The 15970-nt window shown below is 45.9% G+C and overlaps 1 protein-coding gene across 8 annotated transcripts in view; it reads right to left on the bottom strand.

The window, feature by feature from the left end:
- EVL (Enah/Vasp-like) overlaps positions 1–15970 on the bottom strand; it is a 161957-nt gene continuing 145987 nt past the window's right edge. For 5 of the 8 annotated variants that reach the window (XM_063332898.1, XM_063332900.1, XM_063332896.1 and 2 more), the window contains exons 6-14: positions 12502–12731; positions 11723–11844; positions 8190–8250; positions 6077–6143; positions 4643–4709; positions 4476–4538; positions 2114–2180; positions 1673–1730; positions 1–612 (exon numbers count right to left, since the gene is read on the bottom strand). In XM_063332898.1, coding sequence (XP_063188968.1) covers positions 575–612; positions 1673–1730; positions 2114–2180; positions 4476–4538; positions 4643–4709; positions 6077–6143; positions 8190–8250; positions 11723–11844; positions 12502–12731 — 773 coding nt within the window. In that variant the 3' untranslated portion in view covers positions 1–574. The remainder of the gene's footprint in view (positions 613–1672; positions 1731–2113; positions 2181–4475; positions 4539–4642; positions 4710–6076; positions 6144–8189; positions 8251–11722; positions 11845–12501; positions 12732–15970) is intronic. The other 3 variants (XM_063332901.1, XM_063332899.1, XM_063332902.1) reach the window with 3 other exon arrangements.

Here is a 15970-nt window from a genome sequence, read left to right as displayed (position 1 = left end):
TATGTGGACAATAAACAGTTTATTACCAATATGAACACAGATACTGTGATGCACCGACGTACCATTTTTTTTTTTATATTGTGATAACTCTGAGACAAAGAACTTGTTGGCTGACAACTAACATGTCTCTGTTTCTTCTGGTGATGCCACAATACATTTCTGTTGGCAAAGGATCTTCATTTACATTGCAGACTACTAGTAAAATGACTTTGAAGTCATCTATCAAAAGCAAATGGTTCACGTGTGTTCTTATCTACTACTAAAAAGAAAGGTAATACATTTAAATAAGCAAATACAAAATACAAAAAAGGCTGACAAATCCAATGTGCAGTGTCAGATGAAATCTAAAAAATCCAGAAATTTAAAATTTAATATTCTTTAGATTAAGACTTTTAAAATGAAGCGAATCCAAGGCAGCAGCAAGCTTCAAAGTGTGCTGAGTCTGCTAATAAAAAGGGTATAGGAACAAAGACAGTGCCGGTGTCCTCTCTCACCATCTTGCATGACCTTGGTACACTTAGAAATGATCCGATCTTCCTAGCATTCTTAGTACCGTCCAAATGCTTTGCAATCATTATGTTGTACTGATTCTACTCAACTCCTGCCGTATGGCTAGAAAACCAAACCAAAGAGTTAATGCAGAGTGTTACACCCAGTGTGATGGAAAACGCTAAGTATAGAAGCTGCAGAAAATACACGCTGGTAAAAGGATGAGTGGAGGGTAAAAGGATGAGTGAGGGGTAAGCAGTCAGCTGTTTGCTTGCGAACTGCGGTACTGCCTCAAGGAGTCGCATCTGTGGTTTATGGGAACGTCTTATTTTGCACTGGAATGAGCTAGGGAGGCTCTGAGGGCCAAGCTGCCGGGACGGTAGCGTATGGGCGAGGGTCTCCTCAACTGCAAAGCGTCCCGAAGCTTTGTGAACACATGGGTCTAGGGCAAGGGGACAGGGAATGGATTTTAGCTGTTTTACAGTCTCCTCTTTTTCCCCTTCTGTGTGAATCTAAGATGGGGAGTGCGGGGCATGGACACGCATCTGTATATGCCCTAATGCAAGGTTCAAATAGGTATGTTGCTGTGCATTTCAGTAACAGCTCTGAAAGATACATTTAGTCATATATTGTCGAGCAATTTATAAAAAAGTACTGATACATTTAGTACAGCTGTTGCGCTGTTCGATGAATTAGAAAAATACGTGGCTATTTGGAAAGCTCTAGTGGAGTGAAGGTCTGCAATAGCTCTTCAAGCACAGGAAGCCTACAGAAGATGCTCGGGAAGGATTTTCAGTTTGGTACCTCTGTCCCCTCCTCATCCCGGACCTGTGTGGCCAGCTAGTTAGAAGCGATTTCACGCTCCCTGATTGTGATAAATTGACGTGCCAGGGGCTACAGGCAGGCCCTTTCTCACCCGCCCACTTGTGAGAAACACCGGCCAGTGAATTTCTCACAGGTTGGGGGTGAAAAAGCTCATCAACAGCATAAAAATAAAGGACGTAAACACAATGTGACGATCAGAGCTCAGATAAGGTAGATGCTTGTTCTTCAAATGTGTATATAAATCAGAACTGCTCAGAGAAGTCTGAAAACACCAGGGAACTCTCTGCAGTTCCTATCGTCTTATCTATGGTAAAGTAGTCATAAAGATGAGAAAAATAATAATTTTTCTCTTTCTTACCATCAATTATCTCCTCTTTCACTTTGTGTAACTCTCTTACAACTTCCTCCAATATTTCCTGATGAGACAAAACACAAGTCAGCTGCTCAGAATCTCCTTCTAACCGGTGGAAGAAAAATGCAAGTTTAACGCGGTTGTGCTGCGTCCCCCGCCTCCGCTGACGGTTGGAGCCTAGCGCTGCTAACAACAGCTACGTCTGCACTCCCAGGCCGAGGACGCAGAAGATGCTGGTGTACTTATTTGCACGTTTCTGTACAGACATGGTGATCAAATAGCAGTGAGACTGCGCTCTCCTGCTGCTCACCAGCTAGCCCTCCTCTAAGCGCCTAGTTATGGAGGAAATCAGAAGACTGAACAGCTGTTTTGCTCGTACAGCGCATGCATGGGGGAAAATGGGTAGCTTGTCACACCTCTTAAGTGCAAAAGACCGTTTTCACTCACCTGTTTCATTCGATCAAAATCTAAGGCATCCATAGCCACATCATTGCTGCTGCTCACTGGCTTCATCCTTGAGAAAGGGAAGAAGAGGACAAAAAAACCCGCCAGTCAGTCCCTTGCCATGCTGGCTGAGCTACACCCACCTGATGGCGTGGATTTCATCCACCCCAGAGCAGGAGCACCCGTGTTCGAGGGCTGGACTGGAGGCTCCCTCTTGTGCCGCTCAGGAGCGTTCGGCAGCCGGAGAGCAGCACGGCTCCCCTTTGCACAGCCTGACCCGAGAAGATGCTGCTTTCTCCTACTGCAGGAGTATTGCACAAAGGCTGCACTGAAAGAGAATTTAGTCTTTTTTTTTTTCTTTTTTTCCTTGGTGTTGGGGGTCTCGATGATTTCAGACTAGAAAATGCTGAGATGACTTCAGGTGATAAAGCCTGTTAACAGCATATTTTATTACAGCATTTGCAACTTGTAAGCTAAATGTCTGCATTTTCTCTCTTTCGCAGTCTGTTTTCTGCACAGCAACCCTGCCTTGGCCACCGAGGCTTTCATCGGGTGCTAAAGTAATAGTAGAATACAGGTTAGAAAAAGATTACAGGGAAAATAGTAACCCAATAATCCTTTCCTTGGAAGGTCTGACTCAAGTGGAGCTCATTGATAGCACCGTGTGGCACAGGCACGTTTTCTTGGCCCAGAAACAAAGCCAGTCTGCCCTTAATGGCTAGTACGCTTGGGTGTTATCAGCCTTCCAGGATGGTGTTAGTCAGTGGGCTGAACTCTGATGACAGCTGATAAAATAAATTAAGGAAGCAGAAGCTGCTTGACTTTCTCTTTTCATCAGGAATTCTAACACATTTCAAAAATTAACCATGCTATATAATTCATAGAAAAGGCTTCAAATAACTTTGCCGTCATTTTGGGGCCCAAAACTGGGGGAGATTCTGCTGCCCCTGAGGGCACGCCTGGTCTTGCAACCCTTTCTTGGGAAAATCTTCACGTGTCTCCTACCATCTCTCAGCTAAGCTGGGAGGTAAGGCGGGTACAAAGGCCATCGAACTGAACAGGAACAGAAACAGGACACCACTGAGAGCTTTTGAAACCTGCCCCGCTTCCCCCATAAAAGTAATCTGAGCAAGCAAAGACTGAGCGCTACTCCAAGGAAACAAGGAAAAGATTTTTTCCCACTGAACTCTTCCTCCTCCCAGGATGGAATGGCATTGTAGAAGATAGCTGGCAAAAAGTGGACGGCTGCTTTAAATAGCCCACATTTCATTCCCATTTGCAATGAGAAAGAATGTCTTTCTATATCTACTGGAAACTCTTATGTATTTCCTAGAACCAGTGTGTCCCATTGGTTTTTGGCAAGCCAGAGAGACTACATTTTGCTCTAATAACACTGGTGCATCCCTCTGAATGTTTGGGCAGGCATGTTCCGGCATCTTTAACACAGCAGCAAGTGCGTGCACACAGTTGCCATTGGCAACTTTCTCTCTGCAGACTATCAGCACTGTTGTACAAGTACTAGTGTAAAATAAAAGGACATCTCTTTGCAGCAAATGCAAAACATATGTAAGTCTGTCTTCTGCCTCCTCATTCAGCTTATCCATCCATCTCAGTGCTCAGGACTGCAGTAACACTGGGTTGTCCTGGACCAGCACTGGAAGGAATTCTCTCTTTAGTTGTCCAATATCAAACTTAGTCTCTGTGGGTAAGAACGTGGGCGATAGTACAGCTGGGTTCTACTGACTGGCAGGACTTCTGGAGTCCTACTTTATGCTTCTCAGCTTTTGACACCTGCCAGGTTTTGTACCCCGTATTTCTGAATATCCGTGGCTGGGACATTTTACAGCTCGATGTTATTAACTTACTGCACCGAGCTTTGCTCTCCTTTCTCATGCACCCACTGCAGTTGCATAGATGGAGGAGTAACTTCCCTTCTTCCAGTTGCGGGCCCTTCAGATCATTTCTACCTTTGCTTTTGAGTTTCTGCAGAGGTTGGACAATGAAAACTTCTCCTATTGGCAGGGTTGTCCTGAACCTGCTGTAAAAAGATGCTCCAAACCCTGCCTTCCATGTGGCACAGTGTTGCCAAGCCCGCGCCTCTCACTCACGAGCACGGGTGCTTTAAGCCCTTGCTTAAGTGTGGTTAATGTCTGTGACGCCTGTGCCCACCCGAGCAGGGGGCTGTTTCCATGGAACATGCCTTTGACACAGCACACTCTACCTTCACACTTTGTGGAGGGACAGACAAAGCAGATTGTAAGAGAATGAGTAAAAGACGTGACGGAAGACGAACATTAGCGCTGAATGATGGGATTAGCCAAAGGACAAGCCAAGACGGTTAAGGAGCCAGGCTGTTAGCCAGTACCTAGAAGACACGTGGGATTGTGTGGGGCTCTTAGCTTCACAGCTCTTCACCACTGATGGATTTCTACAGCAATGGAATGAAACAAGACATGAGTTGTGCAGGTGCCACGGGGACAGCGTGACCAGCCCGGCTGCGAGCCACCCACAGCGACACCCCGTGCAGCTCACCTAGAAAGTAATGAAGATACAGGCTTTTCAACAGAATTGCTCCTTTCCCATGGCTTCTTCCCAGAGTCTGGAAAACAAAAATGAAAAGTTAGGGTTTATTATTTTTTTCTCTAACAATAAGAAAAAAATAATCCCGAAGCTGATTGTCTTACACAGCTGCTTTCATTCAGTGAGGATGAGTGACTTAGAAAGATCCATGAAAGCAGGAGTGCTAAACGAGTGCGGTTGCCTACGTTAAAGAGAAAGCATTGGCAAAAATCTGTTCAGTGATCCCTTTAATTAGGGACTGGATAGTTAAACGATACTAAAAAGGCACGGAACTGGAACAGTGGGAGGAAAAGCACAAATCACTTCTATTAAGAAATACAGGCTAATTGCTGCAAGGCTTATTTTATTCAGTACAATACTTATTTGTATTTTAAATTAAAAAGCCCTAGTTTTTTTTGTCTGTGTAGTTGGCAGAAAATGTGGGTGTATCTAAAAAAAAGGCAGTGAGACCCCCACTATGCAAATCTTCACAGAGCATTTATTTAATGTTGTCTATGTTTTTAACCTGCCGAACATCCCCAAAAGCTGTGCTACGTAACCCTTGTTACTGAAAACACTTATTATCGTCCCGATCTCCTCGTATGCAAATAGTCTAAAATAAAGTGAACTGTTTCAGAGACTTGACTAACACACAACTTTATACACAAGGGTTTGCTCCTATGTGAGGTCCCAAAAAGCTCTTCGAAAGAATTATGGGCACTCCCAGGAAATCTCTAGATCTCATTCCTCATTTATGTGCACCGTTCTCCTGGCTTCTTCCCTCTCCCTTGCAAAACACGCAAATCGTGGCTTTGTTCCAAAAGGAAGCTAGAATGATTAAATACTCATTCCCTTGGGAGGGATTTCTTTTAGCATGCATGAAAGCCAAGGCTGACGCAAGGATGGATCTGACTGGCTCGCAGCTCACCTACTCAGATAAAGTTATGTCAACTCATCATAGGGAAAACATATTTTGGGGGCTCCTTAATTTCACCTGGTAACTCTAAGGATCAGGCTTACTCCAACAGGCTACTTGGTTAAGGAAGGATAACAGTTTGAGACCCACACCCCAACTGTATAAACCAGGACAACTACGCTACCAAAAGTAAAATAATATAGCTTAGTTCTCTTAGAAGATTCAGGTGCACAATGATGAAGACGCAGATCCTCAGCTACATGTCTGGACCCCTTTGACTAAATTGTCTGCATTGACATTTTCTTGGCTGTGAAGCGTATAAAATCTCCATTTCTTGCTAAGTACAGTTTTTAAAACAATAGGTATTGGGGAATTTTTCTGTTAGTTACTCCTGCTGCGTTCAGAAGTAGGACAATGAACCCAGAGTCTAGAGGTGGCAGAGAAGACTAGATTAAGAAGACAACCAAACCACTAGTAGTGCCATTTAATACCTGATGAATTTTGCTGCTGCTGGGTGGGACCTCGTGTACTGGGTGAAGGAGAGGTGCTAGCATCATCCTACAAAGAGAAAAACAGGAGATTACTTAATGCTGGAGATGACGTGCAGAGACCTCTTCTACTCTGGAGACCAGCTGCAGCACAAGTGGTTCAAAAGCAAGTTTCCTCCAAGTATGTCCTACAGGCACTGCTGCCAAGGTATGGCTCAAGTCCATTTAAACTTTAACCTTTCTCTCCTTTTAGCATGGCAAATTCCATCCTTTTCATTTTTTCTGCTAACATGGACACCTTTTCATGATTCCACTGAATCGTTTTCATCCCTGTATACCAAACCAGGCTGAATGACTGCTCTAAAGGGCTGTCTGCTGTTGTCTAAATATAAACCATCCGTTTCCCAAGTTTAGAAACTCTCTGTGATACAGAAACTGAGACATCTGAAGGAACAGTAGGTCAAATCTCAGCCTTTTAGCCCAGAACAGCCACTGGTATCAGTGAGGGTAGTCCAGGTGCTAATAGAATGTAACTAAATCAATCAATACTCCTCCTAAGTGGAAGATTAAACACTACATCACAGATTTGGACTCTTTTTTTCTGGGATTCATGTGTGACAGATCATAAAACATCTACCCATATATTTGACATCAATATTATCTAGCAGCCCTCAGAATACACTCAGGCAAAGTGTTAACTGTGCATTGTAAAATGGGATTGCACCCAGCTTGACAGAAGATACCCCCACCACGAAGTGTACTCAAGATACACATTAAAGAGATGTTCTCTAAAACACCTTTCTAAACAGTCTGGTGCTAATGAAAAGTTTGATTGCGGATATAAACTAATGCAGAGCTTCAAGGAGAGAGAAGAAGGGGCAGAAAGACAGCAGAGGCTCAACAGTTAGAAGCTAAATGCTGACTTTCATCTCTTGAGTCTGTGATTCAAAACCAGCTTTGGGGCAAGATTAAGAGCAATGGTTGCACAGCGGGTTCAACAGGCAAATTCCATGCTCGAAGCATCCCTTGAGGAACATGCCAAAAATAGCTGCTTTTCTCCTTAAACAGCACGAAGTGCTTATTCCTGCTTTTGCTACAAACCTTTCAGACTGGGGTGAGACCTACATTCTCTGAACGGATTTCCTACTGAGCAGCTGTTACTTTGTCTTTGGAGGGAATATCTCCGTATAGGTGATATGAGGCACACACGGTGCTTCAGGAACTTGCAGCCACAGCAGAAAGCCTTCACGAGGGTACTGGCTAGCCACAGGAATGCCGTATGAGCAGCAGCCCAGAAAAGCACCACACGGGAAGGGACACACCATAAATCTTGGCCTCTCTTGAAACTGGGAAGATCTCCCACGCTTTACCAGTTCAGTGGGCAAAAAAGCGTTCTAATCTGCATGTTGGACCCAAAATGGCTGCATCAATTTCAGTGTAAGGACTGAGTGAAATCAAAACTCCTGTTTAATTGCTTTTGTGGACAACATACAGACAGAACAGTTAAAACAGAAATGGATCAAAGTTCCCCAAAGTTGTCCAAATTCTATCTCATTTTAGTCTAAGTATCACAAACACGTATTTTAACTTTTGAATGGTCTAATGGTTAATACACTGTTTCCCCTTCACCCCTCCAGAGACATGTTTTATGCGCGCTCTGGGGGCCGCAGTGCGCTGATCTTGCTTTGGATGGAGGTTGGCAATCCAAAGTTACACCACATCGTTGATGATGCACTTCAGCTCAGCTGCAGCCGCAAACTTAAAATAAGAAACATGAACCTGATCTCAAGCTGACTTGCCAGAAGGTTCAATGCATCTTCTTAAGATCTACTGTACCCAACAACACTCAGATCAGACCATGAGAAAGCGCCTATTAACCTGGTTTGGACAAACCTCACCTACGAATAAGGTGGCAACTCTTGTTTATAGGGTGCTGTTCCCAGGAAAGGTGGAAGCAGTCACATTTAGCTTTTGATTGAACGTGCAAATGTATTGCCCTGGATCAGCACTGCTTGTCATTGCTGCCACACGCAGTGAAGGAGCACAGGACTTTGGCTTACAAGGCAGCACATCAACATATTTCCAAGAGCGCAACAGCGAGGAGTCTTTCACTTACGTTTTGGCTTTCCTCTTCCTTTTTGTCAGCTGGCTTGTCTGACTGCGACGCTGCTTTCCTCCTTTGCAAAGGAACATGAGATAGGAGACACAGTCAACCGTCTAGAAACACATTCTCCACGCAGGAAGGCTGATTCAGGCTCTGGTGGGAGTTATTATTTACTTAGTTCATCCTAGGGAATGCGACAAAGGCTGGATGTGTTCGGTTGTGTGGGATTGGGGTGGAGGTGAGGAATCTAGACCTCAGCGACACAACTCAGGGAGAGGGGCAATATTACGAGGCGGTGTTTAACAGGGGAACACAAGGTGCAGAGCGTAAGGAAATGTGTCGAAGCGGAGGAAGGAAGCGCAGCTGGGTATGAAACTGGTTGAGAAAGGGATGGCTTCTCTCTAGGGCTCAGGAAGTGGTGGTTCCTATGTCCTACATAGGAGAACAACCCAAACCCCCACTGGCGTTTATCAGGGCCAACCCAAGCCTCTACAGGTGGATCGGGCTGGTATTGCACTGGTGATATTATGTTCTCGGCCAGCTCCAATATCATTTGGCCACCTGTCCTATATCCCCTCATCCCCGTTCCCTCCCAGAGAAAGGGCTGTAGCAGTCCCCCCATGTGCTGGGAAGACAGTCAGAAAGGCCCTTCAACCCAAGTCCATCCTCACCCGGAGGCAGAGGGCACCATTTCTGCTCAGCCAAGATCTCTGCTCCCTCCAGGGTGGGAAAGCTCTGGCTGAAGGCCAGAAGTTAGGAAACATGAGTGCACCATCCTGGGTTTTCAAGTGCCTTTAGTGAGTGACGGGAGATTATTGTTGTCTCTAATCCAATGCAAAGGCAACTGAGCTCCTGAGCTCTGCATTCCCAGGACCAGCAGGTGTTGCTGGTGTCTGTAGAAGTTGAGCGAGGACCCGAGACCCTGACTCTGCCCTGCTTCCCAAGGAGAGGCAAAACTCCCTGAGAAGCAAGTGGCGAAGAGCTGCAATCCACCCACTGGAGCAACTGGACACGAGAGGCAACAAAGATGTTGGTTGTTTTTCTTTGAAGAATGCAAGGTAAAACTTCTTGTGTGTTAAGCCACGCTGGCTGAAGAAAAAAACACAAATTCTTGATTTTCAAGACCTACTTAGGGTCTAAGCAGCGCTCAAGCGTGCCAGGTCCTGATTCTCTAGTCATCCGATTTCCCATTTTAGAAAATTAGGGGAACTGCAGCTCTAGTCACCAGATGGATTTTGGTTGTGATGATCCTTATCCACCTGTAAACACTACCCTTAACAGATTTTTCTATGAACACCAGTATGGCAGGTTTTTCATTTAGTCTTGATTCTAAGACGGACAAAGTTAATCTCACAAAAAAAAAAAAAATTAAAATCCCAAGTGGTACTTAGATGGCTTTCTTAATTTCAAAACACTTACAGAGTTTGTCAAAGGACTTTTTTTTCCCATACCACGGGCAAAAGAAAAGCCTCGCCACATTCTCAAACTGGAGGATTTGATGTAAATTTGACAAAAAAAACAGGGGAGTAAAACAAACGCATGTGTTTGTAGGACGCAGTGCTCTGTGGGAATTATTTCCAGACAGATACTCAACTGCATTAACAATTTTATTAGATCAGTAAGAATTTTTATAGTCTTCCTATAACATTTAGAGGGTATTTCTGAGGAAAGATGTTACAATGGTTATGCACCTGAGCCAGGGAAATATTTGCCAGGGTGAGAGACCAGTGTTAGATTTATGTCCTGCAACAAGCTTAACTGGGCTAGAAATGATAGCGATTTGTGAGATAGTTCATTATCCTGCTTGCACTTCGGTCCTGAAGCAAGGGCTGCTCTCAGGGGGGCCACTAAATCTAGACAGCTGTATTTTATACCATCTGAGCTCTCAGAAGCGTTTTCCTCCGTTACTTCCCCAGACTCATTCCCTGTTTCTGAGCACGTGGTTTTCTGCTCAGAAAAGGGCCCCTGAGATCCCACGCTCATCACTCCGTTATTTCTGTATTGAACATGCTCAGTTTAAAAAAAACATCTTTTTTACCTCCTGGCTGCCAGCTCGGTAAGAGCAACCTGAAACACAGGGACAGGTTCTTTCCTTTCTCTATGTCATCACACATAAAAAGGGTCTCGCAGCCAAAAGGAGTCCCCTCATTCTCAGTTCAACGGTGTGTGCCCAGATCGCACCCTTGCCTGAGACTTGTGTATTTCCGATGACTTTGTGAAGCGAAATTTAAGAGACAATTCTGTTGCTGTCAACTCCCCGGGAAAGGATTTGCAGCTCAGTTATTTTCAGCGTAGAGGCAGCAGAGGTGCTCATGGCAGTGCAGGTGCTTTTGTTGAGATAGCGGAGGGATATGAATACCTGAAGACACCCAGATCCCACTGCCAAAAGCCATACTGGAGTTCGTTTTAGACTAGAACCGCGGAAATTTGTAGGATTCCTATATCCAAGCATAGGAGATGCCCATTTCGCTTGCTTGCTTGAGCAGAGCTAGTTACCCCAGCACCTAGTCACCGAACCTTACTTTGCCTACGGACGCCTTCCAGTTCAGCAAGGTCAGTCTTGACATGTAGCAGCACAAAACAGATCAGAAGGTGAACCAGTAAATAACTATTTAAAGCTATTAAGCTATTTTAATTCTGAAAAGAGAGAAAGGTATCTATTTGGTATTTTACACTGATTGTAACTTTTTATAGTGTTGTGTATTTATTTAATGCTTTCCAAAGGATTGCACCCACAGTCCCCGTTCAGAATTCCTTCTGAAATGACCAGCACATGGAGGGAAGTTGGAATCAGGCCCTTTGAACTGGGAACTGTTTTTATACTAGACAACGTTATTTAAAAGCTCCATTTCTGTACACTATACAACTGTACCTACTCTTCCTTATATTACTCATCCTTTTTTTTCACTATTCACAAGTTAAAAAAATTTCATGCTAAAACCAAAACATCTAACACTAGGAACTTGGGAGTTACAATCTGGCAGACCACCACTGATGGAATCAGGGGGAAATGAGAAAGCAAAAATAACTGGAACAATTGAGTGCCTTTTAACAGCTGGTACATCACAACTTGCTTGAGTGGAGAATAACTTGGCTAGACTGTCTGAAACACTGAGAATTGATAATAATTTACCTGCCAAGATGTTGTCCTTTCATTGCACTTCTGTTTATATTTTTGGGCCCAAGATCCTGAATGTGCTGCATCAAGAATGATTTGTCTAAGCTCCTTTCATAGTTTACTTTTTCCAAAGCCAGTAACTTTGAAATAGATCTGGCAAAACCACAGTGGTTATATTTACCACCATCTTCGAAGGTTACCACACTGCAGGATTTGCTACAGCAGCTAAACTCTGCCGGGTATCATTGCTGCAACACCTACATTTCATATTAAAGGCCAGATGGTGCTGGCAACTAACATCTATGCGGGACCTGTCAAATTGCAAAGAAGCACCAGAGTGACCCGTTGCTAACCGAAACCGACAGCACCTTGTTCCACAGTTTGCAGCAGAGCTCATGCTAGTGCTTATTGAAGTCTAAGTACAAACCTTTTTGCCAGTAATTTATTCATTTCTTCCATTAGTCCTCCTCCGCCTCCTCCGCTACTTGTTCGATTGGCATCGCTCTTAGAGACCCCACTGGGGCTGGATCCTCCTGAACCATCTTCCGGCTTAGGACAGAAATCAACACTGGAGTTAGTGAAAAGAGTTTTCATTTACAACCACTCCCGTAATGATTAAGTTTTCCTAATTATTAGGAACAGCGGCCACAATCACAGCCCCAAACCAGAGACAGGATGTGTTCTGCTTTGGGAAGAAGACCCACATGGACCTTACTATAACCAGGACAGTCTGGGTGAGGCAAATATATGGGCAAATGATGAAAAAACCCACAGCGTTGTTTGTTCATGGTTATGTTTATGGTTGGTTATGCAACCCTTGCCTAAGTGGGCACCTATTGATGGGAGGCCTCAACAGTCTACACTGGTTTTTTGGAAGCATGGTGCAGTTTTAATCATTTACAATGACTGAAAACACTAACAGATAGTACAATGGTGGACTTTGCAGAAGTAACGAAATCCTGGTGACGTGAGAACTTGTAGCCATTTGCTCATTAATATTTTCCGAAGAGCGGAAATTCTCCTAAACGTTTCCTGCTCAGCTGTATTTGCACTGCAAACTCACACTTAAAAAGTTCATCTAACGGTCAGCTGAAGCATGTGTCACCACGTTTCCCTCTGGCTTTGCAGACCGTTACACCAAGCTGCCCCAGGCTTTCATGCAGCGGAGAAGAGCGCATCGGGGGAGTCCCAGTGCCACCTCCTTACCCGTTGGACTCTCCTTAGTTTGGCACCAGCCAGAGCCGCTGCGAGCCCTGACACTGACCCATCTTCAGTGCCAGCCCCTTGGCCGGCGCCTGCCGGCAGTGGGGGCGGCGGGGGGGGCGCAGCTCCCATGGGTGGCGGAGGGACTGGGGGGGGTGGCGGAGGTGGGGGCCCCCCGGACGAGGCAGGGATCACAGCAGCGCCACTGGGATGACCAGGTGGAAGCGCTGGGCCTGAAATGCAGAGAAGGTGAGTTAGAGGTGAAGCGCGGCCTCCTCCAGCCCCTACCCAAGGTCACGGTCCCACTCCCAAAGCTGTGACCCGACTGCGTGATGAGTGAGCAATGCATGGAAGCACCAAGCACACAGAAGAATGGGAAACAGTGGTTGCATCAATGGTCAATCAGCTACCGTTGTGTCCTCCTGCGAGAGCCTGTCACTAATAAACTAGCCTTCTCCCTCCTCTTCTCCCTGGCTGGGCGAGTGTTTTATTCTGTGCTGAAATCAGAACACAGACAATGCTTCCCGGTTCATAAAATCACAGACTGGTTTGGGTTGGAAGGGACCTTAAAGATCATCTAGTTCCAAGCCCCCTTCCATGGGCAGGGACACCTCCCACCAGACCAGGCTGCTCAAAGCCCCATCCAGCCTGGCCTTGAACACTTCCAGGGATGGGGCATCTACAACCTCACTGGGCAACCTGTTCCAGTGTCTCACAACACCCACAGTAAAGAATTTCTTCCTAATATCTAATTTAAATCTCCCCTCTTTCAGTTTAAAACCATCACCCCTCGTCCTATCACTACACTCCCTCACAAAGAGTCCCTCCCCATCTCTCCTGTAGGCCCCCTTCAGGTACTGGAAGGGGCTATAAGGTGTCCCCGGAGCCTTCTCTTGTCCAGGCTGAACAACCCCAACTCTCTCAGCCTGTCCTCACAGGAGAGGCGCTCTAACACTCTGATCATCTTCGTGACCCTCCTCTGGACCTGCTCCAACAGGTCCATGTCCTTCCTGTGCCATAACTGGCATCTTCTGCTTCTCTCATAGCTTTCTACATGGAGACAATAAACTACATCAGCCAACTCCATTCGGTTAACATGAGTTTTTCACTGGAATTGCGGGCTACAGCAACACATGCTCCTTTCTGTTGCACAGAAAGCATGTAACCTCAGCCGGTCCTGCAAAATATCGGGGGGAGAGTCCAGCTACAAGCACCCCAAGGTTCAGCACAGCTGCTCAAAGCAGCAGTCTGTTGAAGGGGCTGATGGTGGGTAACTCCGTTGCAGTGTTTTCCCTGTCTGTAACAGGTCAGTTGAACAAATACACCTCCCCGAGGGCATTTCCCCAATTCATGCTCTCTCAGAACAGGCTGCTCTGAGATATAATCACAGGTTCAGCTGTTCAGTAAGTGTTATTTTGAAAGACAGGCGGATTTTGACTGAGAAACATTTGGAAACTGTATTTAACATTAGCAGCCTGGTTTTCTTCTTATCTAGATTTTCTTACAATACTGCCTTATTTCTGTGGTTACTTCTGCCATTATTTCACACTCCCGATTCCATTCTTGAAATGAACCATAGCTGCTATTAGAAATACTTTAAACGTTTCAAGTCCTCTTTGCTTCATGAACATAATAGCTAGTAATTCATTGTGGGCACAGTTAATTGTAATTGCAAAACTACACCCACCTAATTAGAGGCCAGCCTGAGGCAAAAATTGAACAGAGTCAAAATAATGGACTGATGTGAGTTTAAAATAACTTTATTGAACTAAGTGGATTTCAAGGACTTATATCAGCTGAAGGACTGAGCCTCCAGTGGTTGCTGTAATATTTTTAGCAGAAAGTGAAAGGAAATGTCTCTCAGTTTTCTTCCTTTTCTAGGCACATCATTTAAGGATTATATGTGGTTCTAAACAGGAATGGATCCAAGTCACAAAACGTATGATCTGAATTGCAAATAGGCAGGGCTCGTAACTGTTCTAACTCCGCAGGCTTTAGACGAGCACTAGAAATCAAGCCCATATGCAAAGTGGCAGACCCAAGCTCTTGATGCGCCTGCAATGAAAAAGGTTTGCTGGAATAGCTATAGTGACAAGCCCTCAACTACAAATTTCTGCAGTTTCTAGCAGGAGGAGAGTTTCTAGAATGAAATAAGTTACACAAGCACAGGGGATTCTGGGTGACTATGACAAAATCCATGTTATGTCTTTTGCTGATAACAGAAACAACACTTAAGAAAAAGAACAGAAATCATAATCTCTACCAACAGTGCTACACAGACAACAAGTCTACCGCAGACCTGGCCTCCAGCTTCAGAAGAGCCCATCCACTACGTTTGGACCAGCTGAGAAGAGGTTTTGTACGAAGCTCACTGCCAAATGCAACTTGACTCTCCTGAACGATAAAAATCTCCTTCTGGGCTAATACAGTAAGAATATGCATTGCGACAACCCAGCTACAGTGCCCTGGTCCTGTAATTCTTGCTTTTTGCCTTGCTTTCAGCTCAGAAGGTGCCTGGACCAGTCCTGAGTGATTTCGATACTTTTCCACCTTGGTTTCAGAAATCACGTACAGCAGAAGTAGCCTTGGGTCTCTCAGCCCTTCTTCTAGCGGTCACGGGCACTGCCAACGGGGCTTTTTGAATAGCTGCAAGCCAAGGCTTTATACAGGTCGCAACTCATTCAAAATCAGTACTTACTCAAGTGGGCAATGGCTGATGAAGTCATGTAAGGAGGGTTCCTCCTGGGCATAGTCACCTCAGACACAGCAGCGTGAGGGGGAGGCAATGGAAGACAGGGTGACATGGGCTGATACCACTGCTGTGGAGGACGAGATGATGGATGGGAGAATGGGGAGGGAGCCTGGCCAAAGGAGCCGGGGGGGCTGGCGATGGTGGGCAGCGGGGAGGAGGGTGCAGCTCCTAGGTGTGGAAAGAAGGACCCATCCACGCTTTTCACCTGGGTCCCAGAGGGGCCTAAAGCAATTAGTTCTTCAGGAGGGCCATTTGGAGGTATGTCTGCCGAGGTCTCCTGGCCTGCTTTATCTGCGGGTCCCTTCACCCTGTCAGGTGGGACAGGAACCACGGGCAGGATGGTGGGACCACGTGGCTGCAGGACTTCACCCCTCTGCAGAGGCGGTGTACTTGTGGCGGGGGAAGCAGAAAACCGAGGAGAGCATGAAAGAGAAGTGCGCCTGAGAGGCTGGCGAGAGGCGAAGGGAAGGTGGGAAGGATGGGGAGATGGTGGAGACAACGAGGTTCGCCTGATGCCTGGTGTTACAGTCCTGCTGTTTGGGCAGGCTGGAGGGGAGGAACCTGGGGCCGTTGGTAGCTCGGAGGCTGAGTGCCGGTGCAGGAGCTGCGGGGGCTCCTTGGCTCTCCTCAGGGATCTGGGAGAGGACTGAATGGTGGGCTCGGGGACAGCGGGTGATGAAGAGCCAGCGCTGGCATGAGGTCGTGGGGACGGCACAGCAG

Source organism: Chroicocephalus ridibundus, chromosome 4 (genome assembly GCF_963924245.1).
Source record: "Chroicocephalus ridibundus chromosome 4, bChrRid1.1, whole genome shotgun sequence".
In the NCBI taxonomy this organism is placed as follows: Eukaryota; Metazoa; Chordata; class Aves; order Charadriiformes; family Laridae; genus Chroicocephalus; species Chroicocephalus ridibundus.
Note: the sequence above shows the minus strand (reverse complement) of the source record. Positions and strands in the feature narration are given on the sequence as shown.